We start from the raw sequence: 26,557 nt of genomic DNA, 5'->3' as shown, positions 1-26,557 counted from the left end.
TGTCGGAGAGCGTAGGTTAAACACGGCCCCGCGTCCTGCCAGGGATCGGGGCTTTGTCCTCGGCGCTGATGGCGGGGAACAGGCCCGCAACCCTGTTACTTAATTCGCGTGTAAATACCTGCCCTTGGCTTGGTATCTCTTCAGTGAAGACAAGTGGGTAATTCCAGCTTAAATGCCGGCCTAACAACTCTTAACAACTGCTGGGGTCCACCGAGGTTATGGCAGAAATTCATTTTAAGACAGAATTTGAGTAAGACTAATTACTTGTTAAGGAAGTATGGAGGCGAAGGAAGGTGGAAGAAGGCACGAAGATAATTATAGGAGAGGAGGACCATTATGGGGTCAGGGCTTAACAACAGAGCTAACATGTTTAGGGGGTTGTCTACGCTGTTTTGTTTCCCAGAACATACAAACTATAAAGAGTAAAGTAAGATTTTAAGTTTCTTCCATAAGTCATGCAGAAATACTCTAACCTACTTGGGAAACGTATAATGCAGCAAGAGGGGCTGCTGACAGAATGACTTTAAAGTGCCAGAAAGAGAGAAACTTGAGTTCAAGTCAGTTATTAAAGCAATACATTCTTAAGTTTGCACAATGCATCATGCTCCATTTGAGGTGGTTCACCTCACCCACAAGGAAAAATACAGCAAAAGAGCAACTTCCTTTAACTGCTGTGGAACTTGCAGCACAGACCTATTTTTTAAACTGTAGTTTAAGAATCTTGTTCAATTATAGCTACAGCGTTATAAAACATGCCCATGAAATCAGAGTTAACTATAGACGTAGGACCCAAGATTACCAATCAAGGTAAGACCTTGAGCATCAACCTTGAACTGCCTTAAACTTTAGGGTGAATGTCTGGTCTGGGTCTCTTGGGTTGTGGCAATCTCCTGAAGGGGTGGGTGATTGAAATGCATCTGGAATCTTCTCTGGAATTGCCTGTTCTGTTAACTTATCTAATATTCTCAGGCATTGCCAATGCACTTAGTGGAAAGACAGGGAAGTAATAATTTAGCAGCCATTAATTTCATGTTTGCAGATCTACATGTTTGTTTGATTTTTGTGCTAGGCTATTGGCAGTTGTAAAAAAAAATCTGACATTAGTGATCTTAATTTCTTGCACATCTGTTTTGTGGAGCTTGCTTTCCAGAAAAGGTGTATACCAGTAAGAGGCTTCCAGAGGAAGAGTAATGGATGTTCCAGTTAATCTGCATTTCCAAGGAAGAGTTACTTCATCCGTGTGATATTCAGCCTTCTGTTATTATTGTTTAATACCAGCAAATACAGGCAGTGGAAAGTTTAAATAGCTTTACCTGTAGTTATATTAATTGTTGTAAATTATATGGCTGTACATTTTCTGCTTAAGGCAAATTGCTTTTTAAACAACAATAAAGGACAGTGAAGCTGCTTGACTAGTTTTTGTGCAGTAAGCACTTCCTGCTCGTGGTGCCTGTTGTTTTTAAAGCAAGCAATAAAATCTTGGCTGCTCTTCTTCATTTCAATTAAAAATCAGATATGCCCTTTTTAAACACTTCTGAGGCAAGACTTGCAATTACTGCAGGTCTGGAAGACATTTTGCATACTTGCACAGTAGCCTCACTTATTACTCATTTACTAAACGAACATAGCAAATACAGCCTCTCTGTGTCATTTCAACAACTTGTGCAGCCTTAACAAACTTCACATAAAGTTGGTCAGGGCTAGAGACTTAAAAAACGGGAAAGTTCTACTACCTTCATGAAAAATACAGTCTGGCAGAAAGGCTTTCTTGGTGCCCTCACTGAAAAAGGCAAAATCACATAGGCTCATTCCTTGTCCTAAGGAAATTACTGGGAAGGGGAAGGTCTTTAGATAGCTTGTCCGCAAGGGCATGCTTTTTGCTTGTTATTGCAGATCAGAGAATCTAGTCAATAGACATATTGCAGTAGCAGGCAAAGCTCCAGTCAATCCTGTTGTTCATACATATGCTTGTTCTATTCATAGTTTGAATTCTGAATAGTCATATAAGATCGCTGTAGACGGATGTAATATCTGCAGGTGCTGATCCCCAACCCTTCCAGAGTTTCAGATGTCCAGGTTATAAAATTTTCCGTTAGCACAATAGTTTCCTCACAAGGGGGGAAGCTCCACCCCCCAACTATTTGTAAATTCAGCAGATTTCTTCAAGTAGTTTCTCAACAATTCTGCTCTGTAGGTTTAGACATCCCCAGTTCATAAAGAGTACCTTACAGAGCTGTAAACTACATTTTGTATAGATACAAAATTTATTGCCACTGGTGATGTGCTGGACAAGTTACAACTCAACTCTGATCTGAATGTTCTGGTACTGGTGAATGATCTCTACCAAATGCTGCTGTGTTCTACTATAGAAGGGAATAAATAACTGTGTTACAGTGCAAATTCTGATATCTGGGTTTAAACAGCTGACAGAGTTGGCTTAATGCCACAACACAGATTTTATGCTGAATCTAAGACTCCTTTTCCTTTGTCAACTTCATTGTTGTGTGGTCACTGTGGCAGAGGGGCGTACTGGGCAACTGGGAAACTTGCTGTTTCACAGTGTCACCACAGTATTTGCCATTCCCCTTTCTGCTAGTTTTCTCTTTTTGGCAGCTGCCAGCAAATGCATATTCTTTTATAAGCTGTCCTGGTTTCAGCCAGGATAGAGCTAGTTTTCTTCACAGAAGCTAGTGTGAGACTGTGTTTTGGATTTGGGATGAGAAACTGTTGATAATGTGCTGATGTTTTGGGTTGTTGCTGAGCAGTCAAGGACAGTCCAGCTTCTCGTGCTGGCCTGCCAGCGAGCAGGCTGGGGGTGCACGGGGAGCTGGGAGGGGACACAGCCGGGACAGCTGACCCAGACTGGCCAAAGAGATATTCCCTACCATACGACGTCATGCCCAGTACATAAACTGGAGTTGGCCGGGGGGCGGAAATCGCTGCTCGGGGACGGGCTGTTGATCACGGGGTGGTCAGCAATTGCTATATTGGGCATCACTTGTTCTTGTACATTCCTTTGTTGGTATTATCATTGTTGTTCCCTTCTTTCTTTCTGTCCTATTAAACCGTGTTTATCTCAACCCACGAGTTTTTTTTTCCCAATTCTCTTCCCCGTCCCACTGCGGGAGGGGGAGTGAGCGAGCGGCTGCGTGGTGCTTAGTTGCCGGCTGGGGCTAAACCACGACATAAGCAAACTTCTAGAAGGCAAACTTGTCCTAGAAAAAAGCCTGGCGGAATCTCAATGACTGTTCTTTAACATTACTTTTAGAGTCTCTGGTTTTTCTTGAACTGTTTTTATGTATGTGACAGGCTTCCCGCTAGTCTTAGAGATTTTTTTCAGTGTAAAGTTCTACCTTGAATAAATATTACTGTATTTTGGAGAGGCCTTTTGAAACCATGTTTCTAAATCCATTTCCACAGATCACACACCACATTTCCATTGCAGCCCCTACACTTGTGTGGATAGCTACCAGTTGTTGAAACCAGAATTACATTTGTTTTGCATATCAGTAGAAAAGCGGGCTGCTTTTTTTACCCCACCCTCAGCCTCTACCCCTATTGAATACACTCCTTAACACTAGAACAATTAGCTTATTTTCTTGCCTATTTTTTTCTTACCCATAAATTTCTGAGACTATTAGTAGAAACTGATATCAGTTGTTCATATTTTGTTCGTTTCTGTTAAAACAAAAATATTGCATTCACTCTCATTTCAGTCCCTGCATGCTGCTCAGCTCGCTACAACCTAGCACTACTGGCCTTTTTTGGGTTCTTCCTCCTGTACGCGTTACGTGTGAACCTGAGCGTTGCTCTGGTAGATATGGTAGAGCCTAACACAAGCTTGGCAAAGAATACAACTTCCAATGTGTGTCCAGAGCACTCCTCCACCATAAATGTTCCTCGCAACACAACGGTGAGCTCTCAAACATAGTTCTGTAACGTGGCATGTGAAAGTGTTTTTCAAAGAAGTCTGTGATTGATGACTCATGCTTAAGTGGCAAGAGAACAGGCTGCTTTTACCGGATGGCCTTTTCAGTGGTTCTTTTAAAGCTATTCTGGAAAATAATAGCCTTAAATGTCTAGCTAATTCAGAAGTACTGTGCTCAGGGCCAGGTTTTTTTACATATATCCTCTCTGTGCTGTTCCTTACAAATTGGGTAATCTGACCTTGTAGATCTACTATGACTCACTTTTATATGCCATTGATCAACTGTTACTGTCACATATGCGTCAGAGCTCACATCACTCTCCATATTTGCCTGTTCTTTGTACAGTCTCAATGGCATGAAATTTCATTACAAATTGACATGTAATATTTTTCTCCTTGCTTCTTTGATCTCTTTCCCAGATAATGGTTCTTGTCTTTATATCCCATATTTCTGACTTCCCTTCCAGTAATCCTTAAAATCACATTTCTTAACTGAACTGTTGGATATGAAAAAATGCTTTAAAAAAACAAACAAAACAACTTTGTGAATTTGAACTTGCATAGATCTCATCTTATAGTTGAAGTTTGTTACCAAGCACTCTTGCCATCGTCCTGCCTTCATGTTGTTTGCTTGTTTAGAGGTCATTTATTATTTATCACAAGTAAGTGATAACTGTGAACTTTATGGGAAGAAGATTCTGTCTTATCACTTCTGTGAAATGTGTGGTGTTTATTTAAATGCTCATAAATTGGGCTCTTTGGAAGTGATCCCAAACTTCAAAATCACTTTATTGGGCAACACTTCATGACTTCTTGCTGACTTCCTTTCTAGCTTCAGGCTCCTTATATCAATCATCTTTGCTTTTATTGCTTTGCTAAACTCACCGTCCTTTTGTTGTGCTTATCACATTCTTCCACCTACCCTTGTGAGTCCTGTCCTTGACTGCTCTCTTTCTTTATATTAAATTTAAGCATCTGCATCTCCTTCTTTGCTTTTCTGTCCATAAATTTTCTGCAGGAAAAGCCATTTTCTAGACCCTGTGAGAACATCCACACTGTGATACAGAAGTGGGATTCACACTCATGCAGAGTATGTAGTCTGTACCTGTGTCACCTAACCCAAGTTGCTTAGATCTCAGAAAGGGATAACTGCCCGAGCACTTCCATTTCACGTGATGATTTTCATACTTGGGCTAGATATGCCTGGACAGACTGTAAACTACCTGAATTAGCTTTCAGCACAACTTTGATTGCAGTATAGATGTATGTAGAGGAAGGAGACCCTAGGGAGGAGGCCATGAAAGGTTTATAATTTAGGTGTAAAGGACTAAATGATGGATCAAAGTTATATAAAATATGGTCAGAGAAACTGCTATTTTTAACTTACTGCGTTTTGGGCTTTTTTTCTCTTTGCAGGGGGAAAAGTATTCTTGGGATGCTGATACTCAGGGATGGATCCTTGGTTCTTTTTTCTATGGTTATATCATTACTCAGATTCCAGGAGGATATCTTGCAAGCAAAATTGGAGGGAAGCTGTTACTGGGGTTTGGCATCTTTGGTACCTCTGTATTCACTTTGCTTACTCCCTTAGCTGCAAATTTGGGAGTTGGCTACCTCATAGCTGTCAGAGCCTTGGAAGGACTGGGAGAGGTAATCCTTTTTCTCCATGTAACTTAAAAATGTATCCGAATAATTTATTAATAAATTGTAATGGTTAGACCTTGTGGGTGTCAGTATGCTGGAGTAGCATATGGCTTGTTTCATTTTGAGTAGCTTATTTTTAGGGTTTTTTTAATAATTAAAAGATTTGCCCTCGATTTTAGCCTAAGCTTTTTGAATAAGAAAAAGGTTTTATTTGTGAACACACTTGAGATAAAACTGGAATTATCCTTTCTCATTTGTCAGAAACCAGGAGTCAAAACAGTATTGTTTGTATTCTTACATCTTGTCCAGTACATACAGAATCAAAAGCGTGAGAAATTAATTCTGCCTATTTACTCTCATGCCTTGCACACTTTTAAAAAGTGGTTTCTTGCTAAACAAGAAACTAACAGATTCTACTACTGCTTTTTAATGAAATATGCTTTGAAACCTGCAAAGTTTAAGGGAGTTCTAAAGTTGTTGCATTTCAACAGAATGAAATGTTGTTTTCTAGGGTGTTACCTTCCCAGCTATGCATTCAATGTGGTCATCTTGGGCGCCTCCACTGGAACGCAGCAAGCTCCTTAGTATTTCATATGCAGGTGAGAAATTCCCACGCTGATAACGGGATTATGCATTTTTACTGCAGTAACAGGGAGGATTGACTTAAATCAAAGGGATTTATATTATAAATTTTAATCAGCATTTAATCTGGAAAGCATATCATTGAACTAAATCTTGCTTTACGTTCATTATCTTCATTTATTCATGGCTTTTCTAACCCTGAGAAAAGGTATTGATCTGCAACTAAGTATAAACTTCAGACTAACTTTGGTATAAAGTAGTGCAAAGAGTTACTGTGAAGCTAATTAATAGAATATACTGTAAATAAAGGAGATTTAGTATCTGGAACAAAAAAGCTGGGGCAGAATCACAGGACAGAGGTAGTTGGTTGGTTGGGTTTTGTTTCATGGTTTTGTCTTTTTAAAGTGTTTTTGGAGGAATTCGGGGTAGAAAGTGTCCAAGGTCCCAGGTATTGCTACAAGAGCTCCTTGTCAGACTCCAATACTCCCTGACCAGATTCTTTTAGATACGCTACACATGGAAGGTGTAATGTTTGATACCAAATTTACTTACTTGAAGTTATTTGATGTTACACAGGATTTTTGATTTAGCAGAGTAATACAAAATATACTGAAAGCCCAGAACAAATGTAAGTTAACACTTAAATGTTATACACATTTGCATTACCAATCTCTAATAGGCTCACTGTTATGACACTGGGAATCCCCAGCTGCTGGAAAGGAATACATGGGTTTAAGGCAGCTCAAATCTGTTGTTCTGTTAGAAATTCTGTTATTAGTTGTTTAGTTTTTATACTTTATGTTGAGCTAAGCCACATATTCACTCCCCTCATGCCGGTCTGGCTGACTCAGGGAGACAGTCACACTTTTAAATAGTTCAGGGAGAAACATTTACATCACCAGCTGATCCACTCAACTGATATAGCTGTTTATCTAAGACAAAAGCCACCCTCTGGTCCCCTTTGTGTTGAGATAATCAGCTTTCTTTGCACCAGCTGTGGTCAGTCACACCCTGCATTATTCCCTGAGCTTCATGGACCCTCAAGTTGCACCAGGGGAGGTTTAGATTGGATATTAGGAAAAATTTCTTCACCAAGAGGGTGGTCAAGCATTGGAACAGGCTGCCCAGGGAGGTGGTGGATTCACCATCTCTGGAAGTATTAAAAAAACGTGTGAATGCGGCGCTTCAGGACATGGTTTAGGGGACATGGTGGCATTGGGTTAATGGTTGAACTTGATAATCTTGAAGGTCCTTTCCAACCTTAGTGATTCTGTGATTCTGTAACCCATTGCTCTTGCCCATCTTCACTGAACCTTTGTCTGTTTTAAGGGTTTATTGGTTAGTCACATTGCTCAATGCAGTATTTGTGGGGCAGGTGAAAACTGTAGCTTTCTAAATTTACTAGTCAAAATTTATAATATAATCTCTTTGAGGATGACAAATTTTGCATTCACTTGATGAAGTAATGGTTTGTTTTACTCACTCTTGTCAGTATTTGTTACAGCTTTCTTATTTGACCTGGGCTTCATCAAGAAGACAGGGCTATACGATATAAACTGTGGCTACAGTTTCTCAAGGACTTAAGTCAGCCTGGTCGCTCGCTTGTGCCAACAGGAATGAAGCCCTAATCCTTTCTTCCTGACATTTCCTCACTTCCCTCTTAGCAAAGTTTCTCATTCCTTCCTTTGTGCTATTTCAGGTATTCATCAGACCCTTCCATGAGCTGCTTTAACCCATCTAAAGCAGGAAGCTTTTTCTCTTTTTCCTTTTTTTTAATGTTTTCTGCCATATTAGCAATTTAAATCTGCTTTAAAAGAAGTGTTCATGTGAGAGCCAGCACACGAGTTAAGCAGGGAGCGCAGAGTTGGGACTGACATCTACTGCATTTAACAGTTGTGGGCTTTTAAACTCTTCTTTTGTATCCTGTGAAACGATATGCTGGTGTACTAGTGAGAAGAGGCTGTGGCCTTTAACTGCCTGTTGTGAGCAGCCGTGAATGGATATCGTGTAAACTTAGCAGAATGTTTCCTTTTCCCCACATTTTCATGGTTGGCAGTCATGTGGTCTGTGGTTTATTTAATCATGATCATGTTGATTTTCTAAGAGAACATATGATTGCGGTTATATGTAATTGTTATTTTGATTTATATTTTGCATGAAGTATGTGGGGTTTTTGCTCGTGGTTGAAGCTTTGTACCTCAAATAAAAATTGTTTCCATGAAGATGGAATCAAGGCAGCCAGTGTATCAACATAATATAATGTTTTCTGAGTTGAGATTAGCTTTAGATAAGTGATCGTATAACTAACATTAAGAGACAAGGTCTACTATTTATCACCAGTAAGAGTTCCTAAGTGTGTAAAGAATATGGGTTGGGTTTCTGGTTTAGATTTGGGGTGGGGGGAATATACCATCCTTTGCAAAATATATATTGAGTTATAAACTTGAGAATAGTCCTTTCCTGCTTTTGGCTTGTATCCAAACTGGAATCTGCTCATCTTTCCCTTCTTCCTTGCCTGTACCTGTACCCTGTGGAATTTGGCACCATGGGATTTGAACCTGCTGGTTATATGGGTGCTTTCTGGCTCTTGTTTCTAGCATTCCTGTTTCTGTGGAGCTAGTAGGAGTTACGAGAAATGCAAATTGATTATATCAAGTCAGAATATTATCCCCCTGTCATGGTTTAACCCCAGCTGGCAACTAAGCACCATGCAGTCACTTGCTCACTTTCCTGCAGTGGGATGTGGCAGAGAATTGGGCGGGTAAAAGTGAGAAAACTCGTGGTTTGAGATACAGACAATTTAATAGGTAAAGCAAAAGCTGCACATGCAAGCAAAGCAAAACAAGGAATTTATTCCAACTTCCCAAGGGATCACTGAGGGGGGCTGCTCTGGAGCCAGTCCGACCCACAGTGGAGCAGCAGATCTTGGCACACAGGGGATTTCCTGAGGCAGGGACCTGTTGGAGACGGTCCAGAGGAGGGCCACAAAAATAATAGGAGGGATGGAACACCTCCCTATGAGGACAGGCTGAGAGAGTCGGGGTTCTTCAGCCTCGAGAAGAGAAGGCTCTGGGAAGACCTTTCTGCAGCTTTCCAGTACTTCAAGGGGGCTTAGAAGAAAGATGAGGACAGACATTTTAGCAGGGCTTGTAGCGATAGGACAAGGGGTAATGGTTTTGAACTAAAAGAGGGCAGATTTAGGCTAGATATAAGAAAGAAATTTTTCACACTGAGGGTGTTGAAACCCTGGCACAGGTTGCCCAGAGAGGTGGTAGATGCCCCATCCCTTGAAGCATTCCAGGTCAGGTTGGACGAGGCTCTGAGGAACCTGATCTAGTTGAAGATGTTTTGCTGAAGGCAGGGATGTTGGGCTAGATGACCTTTAAAGGTCCATTCCAACCCACAGATTCTATGATTCCCATCAGCAGGCAGATGTTCAGCCATCTCCAGGAAAGCAGGGCTCCATCAGGTGTTACGGTTACTTGGGAAGACAAAAGGCCATCACTCCCAATGTGTCCCACCCCTTCCTTCTTCCCCAGCTTTATCTGCTGAGCATGACATCATATGGTATGGAATATCCCTTTGGTCAGCTGGGATCAGCTGTCCCAGCTGTGTCCCCTCCCAAGTTCTTGTGCACCCCCAGTCTACTCGCTGGTGGTGTGAGAAGCAGAAAGTGCTTTGACTGTGTGTAAGCACTGCTCAGCAATAACAAAAACATCCCTGTGTTATCAACACCGTTTCCAGCACACATCTAAAACATCACCCCATACTAACTACCGTGAAAAAAATTAAGTCGATCCCAGCCAAAACCAGTACACCTTGCTGGGTCCTTAATTGTACTGTGGTCAGCTCTCTCTTGTTTTGCAGCAATGCCAGTTGACTAATTTGCGTTGTTTTGGATGTACCAAAGCCATTGCTTTATTGGAGATGAATGTACCAAGAATGCCTGTCTTTTATTGCTTTTTGCTTTGGATGCTTAGGGCTCTGTGACTCTTTACTTGAAGCTGCCAAAGCAGCTTATTGTGCCTGTGTTTCTTTAAGGTTAAACGGCAGCCCTCTAGTGGTGGTGACAAATCTTTTCTGCATGATTTCTTACAGAAAAATAAAATAACTGTGAAATGCCACTTATTTTAAGGGGTCTATAAGAGATCTAATTATTGTTTTTCCATTTTGTTTTGCTTTCGGTACACAGGTGCACAGCTGGGAACTGTTGTCTCTCTGCCACTCTCTGGTTTAATTTGCTACTATATGAACTGGGTTTATGTGTTTTACATATTTGGTAAGTGGGTATTTTTAATTATTAAACGTACAATTCATATTCTTTTTGAAAAGCGTGATATATTATAAAACTTACTTTAAGTTTTTAGAATTTTTGACATGTAGGATTGCTATTTTATTCCTCCTGGGAAACTAGAGATATTTAAAGCTAAATAGATTCCTGTGTGTGGCTATGTAAGCCTTGCTTCCAGTGAGCAAAGCTGCCTCAGGTTGGAGAAAAGCTGGTACAAGTCAAATGCTCTTAACTTTCCTGCCACTTGGAAACAACAGGCTGAAATTTCTTATCTGAAGTGTGAAATTGAGTTAATAACTTTAATCCCAGGAACAAACTTCTACTCTGAATGAAAGAACATGTGAAAAGTTACTGCTGCTTTAAATGGAAACTGTGTGGAAAATCTCTCTAGCAGCCACAGGAATGCCCAAAATGCAAGGCATAGTATGTTTACTGTGAGTTTTCTTCTAGGAGAAGCTCAAACACAGAAAATATTTTCTAACAGCATGTCATAGATCTAACTGATGCTATTTACATGTCTGAGCTGTTTTGTATTCTGCATGGAGAAGGGAGAATTGGAATAGAAGACAGTGGTTACACTTTCCTCAACAAAACCACCTCCACTTTTTGTATAAATAAAAAGGGTTCAAAAAAAGAATTGGACAAAATGAAATAAGTTACAGTGTTATATAAAAGTACAGTTGATTTGGACTGACTATTGAAAAGTTACCTTTTTCAGATGACAGTTTTGGGGTTTAGCTTAAAAAAGAAAAGGAGGATTGGTACATCAGTTAAGCTGTATGTAGTGATATTCTGTGTGTGTGCACAAAGTATTTTCTGTGATTAAACTTAATGTGAATTTTTATTTCCGCTGGGTGAGCCATATCCTTTATGGCTGTTCCATGTGACTGATAAAAATACAATATGTATGTGTATGCATCTTTCTTGCTGTATGAGGCACTTCCAAGAAGAAGGAAAAAAACCCCACAAAGATACACTTTCCTGCTTAGTCCTCTTTATTGTTTATTACCTCTAAAGGTGCATTGTTAAGCCACTTTGGGGAACTACTGTTTGTAAGTAGATGAAAAAATAATGTTCATTAAAATTTTATTTGTGTATTTGGAAAAAACTTCTAACTAAATAATCTGAGAGTGTTATTCACTCGATATAATTGCTTATGTTTTCATTTCTATCTCTTCATCTATCTTTTCCCAACAATAGGTGCACTTGGTGTATTATGGTTCTTCTTCTGGATGTGGTTGGTTAGTGATACACCAGAAACTCACAGGAGCATTTCACATGCTGAAAGAGAATATATACTCTCTTCTCTAAAAGATCAGGTACAGCACTTTGGTATAGTCATACTTACTTAAGAACATAAACTATAAATATCATCATTAGTGTCATGCTCTGTTGATGTCTAGAAAAACATCCTTAATCTGAGATAGAGGCAGAATTTGTCAAACAAAACTAAAAAATACAGTGTGGTTGTGTAAGTGAGAAACAATCGGTAACCAAACAAAGCATTTGTAATAACGCCTTTTGTCACAGATGTTGTTGTGGTGCTTTTAAATAAAAAGCTCAAGTATATCGCTTCTCTTTAAACTAGATCCTGACCTGTATAATGTCTTTCAAGTTTGTAATACAACTTTTTACAACTTTTTTCAGTGTGCCATCTAGAGTAAGAAAGAGGTCATTGTTTGTGGAGAAAACATTTTGAAAATGCTAATGAGCCTGTTCCTAAAGTGTGTGTAAGAGTTTATCCCTGTGACTGGAGATATGTATTTACAACCTGTGAAGCTGGCTGAGAGACGAAAGTTAATATCTAGGATTGAGTAGGAAAGATTCAGCTGAATAAACATGTGAGGGGTGACTTTAAATGTTTAATCATTTATAGTGAAAGCAGGAGGCAACAAATCTCAACAAGGGAAGGCATGCTTTTTGAAATTCTAGTTACAAAACATAATTGGTTTACTTTGCAATGGTAAGCAACAGAGCAGCAACATACATTAGTATACCTTCAGCGAGAATTGAATGCAGTAATTCATTCACTGCTGATGACTTGCATCTATTGACTGAGACCCATTTTGTGCCCTTCAGAATGAATGAGAAGCATAGATTTGCATAGGGTCAAAACACTGTATTTAGTAAATGTTCATGTCGATGTCCTGATCACTCTTTTTCTTCCCTTTTTCTCTGCCTCGTGCTTGCTAGCTTTCTACACAGAAATCTGTTCCCTGGAGACCTATACTGGAGTCCCTTCCACTCTGGGCTATCGTTGTGGCACACTTCTCTTATAATTGGACTTTCTACACACTTCTTACGCTCTTGCCCACATACATGAAGGAGATCCTGCGATTTGATGCACAAGAGGTGAGATAAATAAAAATGTAGTCACTTTCTTCTGAATTAAAGAAATGAAATAACAGAGGTCTTCCCTGTTGTTTAGAATGGTGGAACCTGTTTAAGAACCTTGGAATATAAATATATAGCCAGGAAATGGTAAAACAAATCTTCACAATTCAGTGGATGCATCAAAAATGTTGCCGATATTGTAATTTCCACATTTTTCAGGACATATTTGACATTTGTGGATGCCCCATCCCTGGAAGTGCTCAAGGCCAGGTTGGATGTGGCTTTGAGTGACCTGGTGTGGCGGAAGGTGTCTCTGCCCATGGCAGGGGTGTTGGAACTAGATGATCTTTAAGGTCTCTTCCAACCCAAACTATTCTATGATGATTCCATGATTTAACTTAATGCTAGCTTTTGAGCTTGTTTTTCTGCTTGTAGATGCATGTTACCTGTTTTTAACTGCTCTGATTTAAAACAATAACTATAACAATATTTTCCTCTGTTATATGGTTTGTAGATTGCTTCAGATTTTATAGCTTGTTTTATGGCTTCTGAAATACTATCTTCTACTACTTTGCTCATTCATAAAGGAGAACATTTGCAGTTAAAAAAGAAAAATAAAACTAAGAAAATCCTTGGACAAGTGACACTTTGAAAATATTTTAGGGGGGGTCAATAAAAATGGGAGGGGAGGCTTCAATCTGATTGGATCCCTTTCCAAATTGTCACTTTCTTTCCTTTCCTCAAAGAGCACCAGGGGTAAAATACCTTTCTTTTAGTAAGGTAAATAGGGTGGAACAAAACTGTAGACTTAAGGTCCAGATATAGTGCTTTTCAAGGAAATTTTTTTAAAATGAGATTATTTATCAGGGAAAAATTATGGGCGTGGAAGAGTATTATTGTTTTCTTATGTATAATATAAATATATATTTATTATCATTCTTATTTATAGCAATTACTTGACTGTACTGGTCTTCTGTTAATGAAAAACTTTCAGTGATAGCATAGTTTACCCAGAGAAGCTGGTACAGCTCAAGTGAAAAGGCGCTCAGAAATTTCAGGAACTTTAGCATAGTCTTTTCCTGGTTTGACACATGAGGCTGGTTTAAAGCAAACTGGAGATGCTCACCATGCAAGAAAGAGGTGCTGCCAGCAACCTTGGGAGGAAAAGATGGGGAATCTCAGTGTTAGAAGAGAAGGTCGCAGTAAGGCAAGCTGCAAAATGGCTGTAAAAAACTAGCTGAAGTTGCTGGTTGGGTTCCTTATTATGCCTCTTGAGGGAATACCTTTGTAAACATCTGTAAAAGTCATTTTCTACCACAGCCCTCAACTGCATGTGTTTTGTAAAACACCATTGCATTAAATGCTAACAGGTTCTGCTGTGAAGTGGTTTCCTATGTCTCTGGGTTGTGTTTCTTCTTTTTGGAGTACTGACTGTTGTGAACATTAAAAAAAAAAAGAAAAAGCTTGCATAATAGTGTTGGACTAACTTTATTGCCACACATTTAGGTGGCAATTGCATTACTGTTTAAAATATTATACAGTTGCTACTGTATAGTCCATCAGTTTCTATCCTTTTATAAAGGAACTGGTTAAAAATAATGCTGTGTCTTTGAACAGTGCTTCAAAAGAAATGTTTGGGGGTTTTTTTTAATTACTGAGACTATCTTCTATTTTTCAAAATTTTACTTACTGCTTTTGAAAGCTGAACATTGAAGCCCAACAGGCAATATGTTTGAGTGCTGACAGAGTAGATTTCAGGTAGGGATGTGGTTTTGGTCTCACTTTGAATTAAATTCCCTAGGGAAGCTTTCGCTGCTTTGACAAATGTACTTTTTATAATAGTGTATAAACATTAGAGCATTTCTATCTACTAGCTATCCAAATACCTTTTTTTAACCACAGATTAGGTCAAATTATAGCTCTGTTATCAGTAATTATCCATAATTGTATGGAAAGGCTGTAAATTTATGCAAGAAAAACGTGCAGATCCGGCAGAAGTCTCTAAGCAGCTCTGGTTTAAAGTAATGGGAGTTAATGAGTGACTTCAGTGTAACTAATGTCAGGTCCTGAATAATAGCTTTGCTTTGGGATCATAGGATGTCCAGCCTGGATGTGGTGAAAGACGCAGTTCTGTATCTTGTCTCTGATTACAGCCAGCATCAGATGTTTCAGCAGATAGATAATGGGATAATGTAATGTTGAAGAGTTGTAGTAGTACAGAACTCTGAGATTCTGTATAGCTTTAAAAATTCTGCATAATATTTACAGCTTCCACTTACTTTAGTAACTCACTTGATAGCCTGTCCTGCTTGAAATTGGTGTTTCTGAAAACTTGCATGAGGAGGTTAATGTCCACAAGATACCTTCATGCATAGTTTTCTTTTTCCTGAACCCATTTGCTGATTTAAACCTTTGAGTTCTTGGACTGGCTACATTGGTAGTTGTGGGTTAAGTCATGCAATGGAGAGTTTACACATTGGTAACTTTAAAATGCTTTGCTTCCTAGGTCTCTTTCTTACGGTAATACTAAGAATAGTTATGTGGATGGACGTTTTGACACCTCTGGTTCAGTCTCTCTTAATGCTCCAGCATAAGTGATTTTTCAGCATATTGAATTGCCATTTCAGTGGTTTAACTGTTTCTTTGCTGGGTTTTTTTATCTCCTCAACAGAATGGTTTTTTATCTGCCTTACCTTATTTTGGCTGCTGGTTATGTATAATTCTGTCTGGACAAATTGCTGATTATTTACGGGAAAAACAGAACTTGTCAACTGTTTGTGTTCGCAAATGTTTTACCCTAATAGGTAGGTGCAAGTATCATCTCTGTTCTAAACATATCATAGTATCAGTCTGGGAAAAAGGAAGGGTTTGGGAGAGTAGTGTGATGTTCTGCTGTGAGATTAGGCAGGATTGTGCATGACTTTGAGAGGAGCAACTTTATTTGTACATTAATTTGTTGAGTAAATTCTATCCTTTGCCATTAAAAAGTAGGCCTATTGGATAAGAGAATGATAAGAGATTGCCAAAAGCTTTTTTTAGGTCAAGATACATCATTCTTACAAGCAAACGGATTAAATAAGTGATAGGTAGAATCACGATTAAAGTGGTGATAATTGCTTTACTGAATGATACCTTGTGAATGCCTTTCTCAAACTGAGACGGGATATTGGTCTGCATGAGCCTATTCCTAGCCCTGTGTTGTTCAGTGTTCTGTTTATTTAAAACTTAAGTAACTGAATCTGAATACACTTGCAAAATTTACAGTTGCTACCAGGGTAGGAAGACCAAATAGAATCCAAAATGGTCTTGACTACTTGGGAAGAGAGATGATCTGAAATGACCAAGAGATCAACAAGATCAGTTTTTTAACAAATACAAGTAAAAGGATGTATTTAGGAAGGAGAAGTTGATTGCTGATTAAAAGAGGGGGCAGGGGAAAGAAGGGGAAAAAAAAGATAAGGCACAGGATACACACAAGTTGCAGCCTGCTTGATGTATGCCCATCTTTGCTGCCTTCTCAATTCTGCTGATTCAATTTCGTTCTTTAAAGCGGCTCTTATAATAAACTCTCAAGCATTTTTCATATTTTAAGCCTACACCATTTTGGTGATCCAGTTTACTGCAGGGCTCCACAACCAAGTACATACAACAAGTACAATTCCACAGGTTGGCCCATCAACAAAAGCATGTACTTGGAGCTGTTTTCAGAGGTCATGATGAGGTCATGTAAATGGCCAACTCTGGTAGTGGAAAATGGGTACCAAAGTTAACTGCAGACAGAAGTGGCACGCACTAGCTCGTGATGGCTGCTAAGCTGTTTCCAGTACCTGATGTAGTGTCTCTAAAGCTAGCCTGGGTTCTCTAAATTGTACAGCAGGCTCCAGTATAGATGTACCAGACATTCAGATCTTATAAATGTGAAATAAAGCTCATTCTAGAAGGTGTCTGCAGGAGAAATATACATACATGTATACATATGTATTTGTATGAATGCTTCCAGCTCTGCTTTATTATGATCTGCAGAAGTCAGCGTTTGCTCCTGAAATCTAGAGAGTTAAATGGGGGTAGTTTCTTTGCAATGCACTGTTCACCTACCACTGTCAGTGTGGCTTCTATTGTTTCTATAACAATAATTAATTTGTGAAGTCACTTTCAGTATCTGTTGATTTTTGTTATTTTTTTTAATCTAGCTGAAGTTTGTTCTTTGCAGCTGAATTTTCTGGTCTGGCTACTGTTTCCTGAGGCAGCAACAGATTTGCAACGCATCTGCTCTTCCGCACAGGCCCGCTGTAATGCATGTAGTGCAGTACTGCATTCTGTACACTAGGTGGTGGTGAAAGTTGTATAGAAAATGTATACACAGTTTAGAGGGTCTTAATGTCTTGCCTGTTAAAAATCCATTGATTCTAAGATTTCTGCCTTAAAGGAATGATTGGACCTGCGGTGTTCTTAGTAGCAGCTGGATTCATAGGCTGCAACTATGCACTGGCTGTTGCATTTGTGACCATATCAACAACACTAGGAGGTTTTTGTACATCTGGCTACAGCATCAACCATCTGGACATAGCACCTTCGTAAGTATGGCTGAAGCTATTGTTAGTGCACGTTATACATTTATGACCACTTTTTTTGTATTGCTGGAGTGCCTGGGAGATTTAGCGATGGACCATGTGCTGTACAGTCCTGGAATGTAAACACTGACAATGACTCAGGTTTACAACTTTAAGCACTGTATTTGCAAAAAGCACGAGTTTGGCAGAGGATATGAACAACAGTTTAGAATAACTCAATTTTTGATCTTGCAGTAATAAATAATATAATTCCTGTAATTATATTTACTACATTTTTGTCCTATTTCATTAATGATCTTAATAGGACAATGTTTTTGTAACAGTGCAATACATTTAAGTGTTTCACTCTTTTAAGCTTTTCCATCAGAACTATCAATCTTTAGCATGACTATAACCATATTTAAGCGCTGTGATACAGGCAAATTATTTGTATTTGAAAAACATATTCTATGCACTGGTGTCAGAATCTCATTATGAGTAAGTGACCTGTTAACAGTAGATAATGAATCCTGTATGTACAGGATTAAATGACTAAATTATAGGAATGGAAAGTTAGACTTCAGGCTGTAATTTCTCCAATGTGTTACAAATTCAGAACTTGACAGATCCATCAATTTCCTGAAGAGCATGAGTATATGTGTATTCTTTTGAAAGTCCACATAAGCTTTCTTTGCACTGGTAAAAGTCAAATACTTTGCTCTGTCATTCATTTACCTATTGTGCAGTAGCACTTAGATAGCAGGGTCAAATGACTTTATGACTAAAGAAGAGAGTGCTTCTGTATTAATGTGTAAGATGAAAAGAGTTTAAGTGTGAGTGGAGAAGAAAGAAACATTTTGTAGAGATGTTACCTAGGAAAAAAATCCTTAAGAACTGGACAACTTATGTGGGGGACCTCAGATCCAAAGTGAAGTTGGTATGCAGGCTTTGGCAATTGGAAGGACAGCGGTCACATCCACAGTGATGGGCAAGTTTTGACTTAACAGATGGATATGAAATAGTGGGAGTCCAATTAATCTTGGCATGTGAGATTAGGTAGCAAGCAAGAGTGAAGATGTCAGTGGCTAGCTATAAACAGCTTGAACTGTGAATTGAATATGAAAGAAAGAATAGCTTTTGTGATGAACTTTGTTTTAAATCAAGTAGAATTTATGAATTTAGAAGATGTAGTTAAAGCAGTGCACCTGGGGTGTTATGCGGCCATTGTATAACTTCTGTTTCAAGCTTAGGTTTGCAGAACTACAGCAGTTAATTTCCTAAAAATGTCAAACATTGGCTACGAGTTGGAGTTATTTTATGTTTCTGGGTCTTCAAATACAAAACATAAGCATTAATGTGAAAAAGACATTGCTACTGTAAGTTACTTAATGGCAGAACTTGGATGTCTGTGCAGTTGATGGTTAAAATTGTACTTGCAACAGCTGAATAGTATGCAGAAGGCAAAGCTTGGGTCCACGCATTGAGCAAGTGAAGTGAAACAAAATATTAAATGGTGCTCATTAAGTGAGTACAATTCATCTTGTCCACTGAGCGCAACAGAACTGTCACAGGAAAAAGGAAATCATGCAACTGCAGTGTGTGCCTCCGTGAGGCATATGTACAAGAAACATCTGCATGCAGGTGATGGCTGAGGTTTCCAGACTAGGGTGTTGTGTGTGTTTTCTAATTTGAGAGATACTTCACTTTGCATTTCTAATGTGTTTATTTCGAGTGTGAATTTGTGTATGACAGTATACAGAGTATTTTAGGTGTTGAAAAAAGCCACAAGAGAAAAATCATGTGGTGTGACGCTGATATTTGTCAGCAGGCATAATTGGATTCACCACATGAACTGCTGCTGATCGCTCTGACCAAATCCCACTCTATTCTTCCTGTCCTCGACAAAGTCCTGCTTTTATTCCCTTTGCATTTAAACCAGACAAGTTCCTCTAGCCCTTCTTTTAGATAGTCTGAAGGGAGCACACTGATCACCAGTGCAGGAGAGGCAGGTGTCTTGCTGATAGTTCAGGAACTTCGGCCCATCATTGCCTCTAGAAGCCTATGGCCACAAATGCAGGAAAACTTTCCTGGATGGGAACATGGTCAGGGTGAATGCTGTTTTATTGAAATTGGTGATTCTCTATTCAGCATGTGCATGCTTTATTTCAGGGTAAATCTGTCCAAATGGAGACAGGAGGAAAATGGCATGTCCTTGTAACAAAGGTTGAAATACAAAAACATCTAAGGCGAGAGGGAAAAAGATGTCTTTTTTTTTTTTCCCCCTACTTAACTTTTTGTGGTTGTCTGAACTTTGTTGGATGAAATGGCCAAGGCAGACATTCACAATTTCAAGGAAATGCTTGACATAATTGTAGAAATATGAAAACGGGGTCTGCATATAAGTGTGAAGGAAAACTGTGTTAAGAGTTTACCCAGAGCTTGATTTTTTTTTTAATTTACTGAAGATGTTAGAATTACTAGAATTGATTCAAAGCAATTTCAAAATGCCATCAAATGCCCATTTTAATTGGTTCAAAGTATGCTGACTAGAATAGCAAATGGTCCCTTGTTGCTACTAAAACTTGCATTATACCAAAGAAATTCTTATATTCACAGGAAAAGGTGGATGAAAATACTGATACTGAAGGAAAAATAATATTTGCTATGTGTTTTTGGCTTCTAACATCTATTTATTATGCCATCAGTTCATTGAATTGGGGGGGAGCGTCAGAGACGGGAGGGAGAAAAGATTGTTCATGTGGGGAAAATATATTCTATTCTAGCTCTTTAAATCTACATCAATATGTTGCCATGATTACAATTTTTAGGATTGCTGTTACCATGAGCCCCTGTAATATTCCTGTGGCTCTGTTATACACTAAACACTTCACAAAAAATCTGGCTTTTTTACTCTTGATTTTACTACTTAACTGCTCTGCAAGTTGATTTGTATTTGCTTATCCCCACTATGCCATAGGAACGTGACCAACAGCTTACTATTAGCTTTGCTCTACAGACATGTCACTTTTTTCTTTCGGATTTCATATGGGAGGCTCCTCTGTGCTGAGGGAGTGGCATGGCAGTTATCTACATGAAACAGTGAGCATTATCAGGAATGCAACCTATGTCAGAAACACCGGGCATAACTAGAGGCATTTAGCCAGCAACTGATTGCCAAAGATCTTTGGCAACCAGGGAAGCTATTAAACTATGTGTACTTTTGAAAGTGTGTGTTAGCAGTATCGTAGTGCTTAAACACGTTGAAGACAAAATGCGTTTGGTTCTACTTAAAAACTTTAAATGGAGTTTTGCTATATGTGCTTATCTGCCGAAGGGAAACTTCTACACTTTCACATTGAGCTTCGTAAAGGCCTATTAATTCTTAAACACTTTCCAAAATAAGAAGACTACATGCCACATTTATAAGAAATAAGGATAGTTTTAATTAAGGCACTGGAGCTCAGCCTAAAATATATTGTCATGCTTTAAACAGATATGTTTTCAAGAAAAAATCAACTAGTAGGCTAGATAGTTGACTGTCTTAGGAAAAAAATGCATGTTTCTCTAATATCATTGGACTGGATACACATATCACAACCTTTTGTAACAATGCTGTATGGTTGAATTCACTTGTGTTGGTAAATAATACATCAAAGCTATCCATCTCTCTTTAGAGATGAAATTATATTTCTGGTATGTTAAAATCGGTGAGGACATAATTTCACTCTTCTAAACAGCCTAAAACAATGGCTGGGGAGATAACTCCTTTCTCCTGTGGTAAATTGCAACTATTAGTATTTTGTATGATCCTTCAACCAGCGAATCCAGCTTGGAAATCTGAACCACAGGGATCTGTGCTCTGGTGGTTGGAAGCTTAAGCTCAGATGTAGAATGTCTAGCTCTTGTTTCTTGTCAGTCTATCTCACAAGTCTGTGCGTGTGGTACAGTTTCAAACATGATTTTTCAGTATTGCAACACTCTCTCTCTAAAGAGATCTTTAATTGCCTAGAGATGAGGTGCTGAAACTCTAATATTAAGCAAGTTACCAGGTTTTCCCAGCAAGTTTTTATGGCTGCTGATGCATATGCATGCACATGTGTGTGATAGAGCAACACGTTCATGGAACAGGAAACCTCAGAATGGAGCTGCAGGAATGGCAACCAGCAAAACTGGTTAAGTCAGACCCATTTTCGATTGGCCTTGACCCACAGAAAGCTGAAGGGAAGGACTGCCACAGCGCTCTGAACTCAGGTCTTTGGAACATATGGGGATACCCATCTGCACTGGTGATATTGCCTTCTTGGCAGACACTTTTTAGCCATGATACCTGAACCAACTCTTATTGTTGCCAAAGAGCACTCTATCATACTCCTTGTTGTCTTTGCACTTCAAGGCATGCAATGTTTCTTTTCTAACTTCTCTGATGGATCCATTCCAGGCAGTTTGGTTGTGGCTTAGCAAAGGGGATGTGGGTTTGGATTATGGATCCTGAGCAGAGCCATGCGTAATTTAAATTAAATTCCATAACTAGCCTTTGGAAAATACAGGTGTATAGAATCATAGAATCATTTAGGTTGGAAAGGGCCTTTAAGGTCAGCGAGTCCAACCGTCAACCTAACACTGACAAGTTAGGTTAACTAAACAACATTAAATTAAACCACATCCCTAAAAATGTATGTACCCAGTTGTCAGTGATTTGTTACTAGAATAAAAGCAAGCCATTCCCACTGGAATATTTGTGTTTCAATTTGTCTGTGTGATCAAGATGAGGCCTATGTGATCAGGTTAGGCAAAATTGTTTCCATGACTGCTAAGCAGGATAAGTTAATAAGCAGCATTAACAATTTCTCTTGCAGGTATGCTGGAATTCTCCTTGGGATCACAAATTCTTTTGCTACTATCCCAGGAATGGTGGGGCCAGTTATTGCCAAGAACCTCACTCATAATGTAAGCCTGCTTATTATTTTTTCAGTTGTTATATTTTTATCTCCATTGAATGGAAATTCTGTCTTCTCAAGTCTGCAGTCATTAAATGAAATCGGGGTTATATATGTAAGTCGTATTGTTCCTTGGCTGTGAATTACTTAATTCCTAGCCTTTATTCTTCTGATTGTGATCAGGAAAATAAAGGTAAAATTGAAGACCTGTGTAGGACTTCAAAATTTTAGTGACTCACCCCTTATGTTCTCTAGGAATAAAATCAATATGTTTTTATCACAGTAAAACTGTTAAAATGCCAACTAGATGAGACAGTTGTGGTACTATTTTAGCAAATTAAGACAAGTTCATACTTGTGTTTTAAATCAGTCTCTCACGTGAGGTGTTGAGTTGTAAGGTCAGCATTTGTCAGATGAGTAAGAAACTAGATTCAAATGTGTGGTTTTTATAATGCATTTGTCCTAATCCTGTAATGTGCATACATTCTAAGGTGTGTTAGTTTCACAAGACACCTAACTTGAACAGTGTTAGATTTGACTTCCAAGATGGTTTAGTCAAAGGGTGATTTGGGGTAGAAAAAGGGAGTAAGGAGTTGTTTGATTTTTTTTTTTTTTAAATCAACTATATGAACTATTCTAAAATCTTTTAAGAAAGAAAGATGGGAGGAATAAGTTTGTTGATACAGTTGAATTTTTGGAGTTGATGATCACTCCAATGATTTCCTTAAAAATAAGATGAGAATATTAATACATGAATCCAAGCAAATTAGTTCTTCCAGACATCTTGACAAGTGGGATTTTTTTGTTTGTTCTGGGTTTTTTTTCCCCATACTAATGCATTGTTCTGGTATTATTCTGTTTTTGTAGTAAGTATGTTTACAAGTTGTTACAGTAGTCATCTGGAACAAAAAAAAAAAAAGGGGAAAAAAAAAAAACCCTTAAGACATCTACAGATATTGCTTCTTTATTAGAAAAGAAGAAACAAAAAACCCAACCCCCAAACAAACCACAGTTCTTTGTTACCCATGTCTTAAGGCCTTTCTTAAATACCTGAATTTAGAGGATTCCTCTTGAAATCGGAGTAAAGATAGCTACCTTGTTTGGGCTAAAAAGCTTATGATTCTGGAATATGCATGTAGTAGTCATTAAGGATAGCTTACTGCATACTGCAGAGCACTTCAACTAGTGCAGATCACTTTAGCCATTGGATCACCTGACTTGAAAGCAAAGTTGTTTTTCCCCTTACAGTAACATTCTCTGTGAGTTTATGTAGCCTTCATGCAAATTTTGATGAATTCACACTTAGTGTGAATTTTGATACGAAGGTTCTGCATCTCAGATGATAAACTGATCCAAGTAGTCTAATGCAATTCTGATAGGACTATCTGTGTAAGTTGTATTATTAAAGACTATTCTGATGATTTGATCTTTTATGTTTATAATGCTTTTATGTTGCTATGAAATCATGCTGAATAGCATTTACATTTAAATAGGCAAGGCCTGTAGCGTCAGTTTTAAAATACTTTTTCTTGAGTGTGGAGCTGCAAATTGACTGCACCTTTTCTTGTTTTATTTCCACCTTTTGACAGAATACTGTGGGAGAATGGCAGACTGTTTTCTATATTGCTGCATCTATTAATCTATTTGGAGCAATTTTCTTTGCATTATTTGCAAGTGGAGAAGTTCAGGACTGGGCTGTCAGTGGATATCACTTGCATAGAAACTGAAGGAGATGTTGAAATACCAAAGCTGTGCTGAATCCCAATGTGCTAGAATTATGTGACCGGAAAAGTGCCTTCCCTACTGATGCCTAGAGTCTTCAGAGCTTCTCAGTTAAACTATTTTATCTGTATATCTTTTGTACTGAAAATCATTTGACAGCATATATGTGCTATTTCCTAACAAGAAACTACTTGGATTAAATATAATAGTTTCATGCTAGGACTTGATATCAAACACATGTTTGGAGAAAACATTTTAAATCGGTGTGCTAGGCTCCAATTCTTTCCAGTTTTTAATTAATATTTTCTGAATTAATATGTAGGCAGATGTTTGTTGACACTGAAATGAGAGGAAAAAGCAAAGTGATTATGTAGCACTGTATGGAGGAATGGCATGCAAAGGATTGTACCCAAAAGTGTTTTGATTTCCATGATGAGGTGGATAGTTTTTTTGCTGTTTAAAAGCCTAGAAGAGCTCTAGTTTTCTACAATCTTTTATAATGCTTTTATTTTGTCAGTGTTTTAATTGATGTCTAAGAAATGCACACATGATTTTATTCTATATTACACACAAGTTTTCAACCTGTAAACATTCCCTGTTTCATGAATAGAGCTTCACAACTGATACAGAGCAATGAGGAAGTAAGTGCCATTGTGACTGACAGAATAAGCCATGTATTACTGTTCTCCATGGCGCAGGTTTTTTAAATAGGCCTTAATTGTATTCATCTGTGCGAAGAAGAAGCAGTGCAACTCCGTGGTTTAAATCTAGGCAGTGTGTAAGAGTGAACTAGAAACAGAATACCTGCATGCTTACCTTAAAGTAACTTTCAGTTTGTCTGTTTGTTTTTTATCTCCTTAAATCAATGCAGTGGAATTCTTTCCTCTTGCATGTAGATATATTTGTCAGTTTGTCAGTGTAAATGCAATAAAATAAGGCCAGTGTAGGGAATAATGAGCAAAATCAGTTCTGTAACAGCCTTGTTTGATAGTCAGATAAAAGTAGAGTAAAAAAGAACTAGTGCAATAACCTGATGCTGTTAGTCTCCTATCAACAACAAATTTGACACTCAAGAGCATCCTTTGCACAATATGCACAACATGCGATTAAATGCCACGCAGTAGAATTAAATGAAGTCTAATAAAACAGTGTCCTTGTTAAGAAGAAATGTCTACATAATCTTGTAGTCACAAAGCAAAGGAAAATTCCTATGCCAAAGATTCCTGGGTTGAAGCAATTAGGTAAAAAAGGAAGATCACTGAGCTCTGGGTTTTTCATTTACCACCAGTCCAAAAGAAAAGCCCAGTACTAAAGCAGCTCCAGTGGAGCCTACCTCCCTTCATTTCTAGGAAATGGCATCTGCCTCTTCTTTTTAGCTTTAAGAGTCATTTTGTTTTGACCTTCCTTGAAGTGTCATGTTCTCTGATGGTAGAACTGTGTCTAAATCTTTTTTTGTGTCTGCAGCATTTCCACAGTAAACAGTGTGAAGTTTAGATTAAATTAGTAGTTGTTCAGTGGGAGTATGTGAAAGTTATATTGTGTTTTCAGTGTTTTCACAATAAATTGAATGAATATTTACATATGCATCTGTTGTTGAAAATTACTATCTCCCTGAAATCAGAACACCATTCTTAAATTATGCTGAACAAGATTGGTGGCTGGATTAAGGGATGGTTAATATTTTCCTGGAAAATTACCTGCTTCAGAAGCTTCTTGTCTAGCTTTACAGGTAAGTACTATCTTCCACCTGACACTGTATTAAAAGGAATAATTTCACTTTGCATTTATAGAAATCTGTACTTTTTCAGTAGCCTTGGTTAAAAGGGAGGGGCAGGAAGTTAAAAACAATTAAAAAAAGTTTCTGGATATAGATTAAAATAATAGATGCCTTTGCTTTTCTAAAGATCATGAGCAGGGCAACATGTGGACAGGGTTGCTATTTTGCCTGTTCTGAGGCTGGAAACTTCAGCTTCCCATGCCTTTAGTCTTTTCCCTTGAAAACAGTTCAGTTGAAACTGCTAAATAGATACTTAAGGGAGCAGATGCAGTTGCAGTGAATGTAGACATTTTCTGTTTCATTGAAATGAGCCTGAACTGGATTCAGTTAAAATTGAATCAATTTTAGGCATATCAGCACTGAGTAGTCTAGAAATTTTTGACCAGCATGTTAGATTTTGTTTTCTCCTTATCTAATGCACAATTAATACTCATTTTGTATATTGTGTGACTTTTAAGTGAGCTTGGAAAGCAGGACTGCTATAAGTCCTTATATTATTTCTATACAACGGTTATAATTAACTTAGTAGTACAAAGCTATTTCCAATTTTATTTTTAAAAGTATCAAAACATAGTATGGGATTCTTGCTTTCAATTCAGTGAGACTCTTAGCACGTACAAACAAACAAGAAAACCCAAAAAAACACTTTTTACCTTTTTGCATCATGCTCACATAAAGGAAAATCCGTGGGAAATTTTTTTTTTTTATTATTTTCTGCAAATCATGATACTGTTTCTATTGCATTGCCATGTTCCTGTTTGCACAGCTCAGTTTCATCTGTTCAAAAATATT

The 26,557-nt window shown here is 38.2% G+C and overlaps 1 protein-coding gene across 1 annotated transcript; it reads left to right on the top strand.

Moving 5' to 3' along the window:
• The first annotated feature begins 752 nt into the window (after positions 1-752).
• On the top strand, positions 753-25,479 carry SLC17A5 (solute carrier family 17 (acidic sugar transporter), member 5). Its single transcript, XM_010297203.1, has 11 exons — positions 753-807; positions 3,717-3,913; positions 5,345-5,578; positions 6,084-6,171; positions 10,347-10,433; positions 11,646-11,764; positions 12,639-12,797; positions 15,451-15,583; positions 17,206-17,353; positions 22,186-22,276; positions 23,856-25,479. Exons 1-11 carry the CDS (start codon positions 753-755, stop codon positions 23,991-23,993), a joined length of 1,449 nt encoding a protein of 482 aa, XP_010295505.1. The 3' UTR covers positions 23,994-25,479.
• The last annotated feature ends 1,078 nt before the right edge of the window (positions 25,480-26,557 follow it).

This window comes from Phaethon lepturus, unplaced genomic scaffold, assembly GCF_000687285.1.
Source record: "Phaethon lepturus isolate BGI_N335 unplaced genomic scaffold, ASM68728v1 scaffold11921, whole genome shotgun sequence".
NCBI classification, from domain to species: Eukaryota; Metazoa; Chordata; class Aves; order Phaethontiformes; family Phaethontidae; genus Phaethon; species Phaethon lepturus.
This window is presented reverse-complemented; position numbering and strand designations above follow the sequence as displayed.

Bases quoted from the DNA above. Each gene is read 5' to 3' on its own strand.
- SLC17A5 (XM_010297203.1), top strand. From the start codon at position 753: ATGCCCATGAAATCAGAGTTAACTATAGACGTAGGACCCAAGATTACC. The intron at 808-3,716 runs GTAAGACCTTGA...CTCTCATTTCAG, and splicing joins ACCCAAGATTACCAATCAAG to TCCCTGCATGCTGCTCAGCT. The intron at 12,798-15,450 runs GTGAGATAAATA...TCTCCTCAACAG, and splicing joins TGCGATTTGATGCACAAGAG to AATGGTTTTTTATCTGCCTT.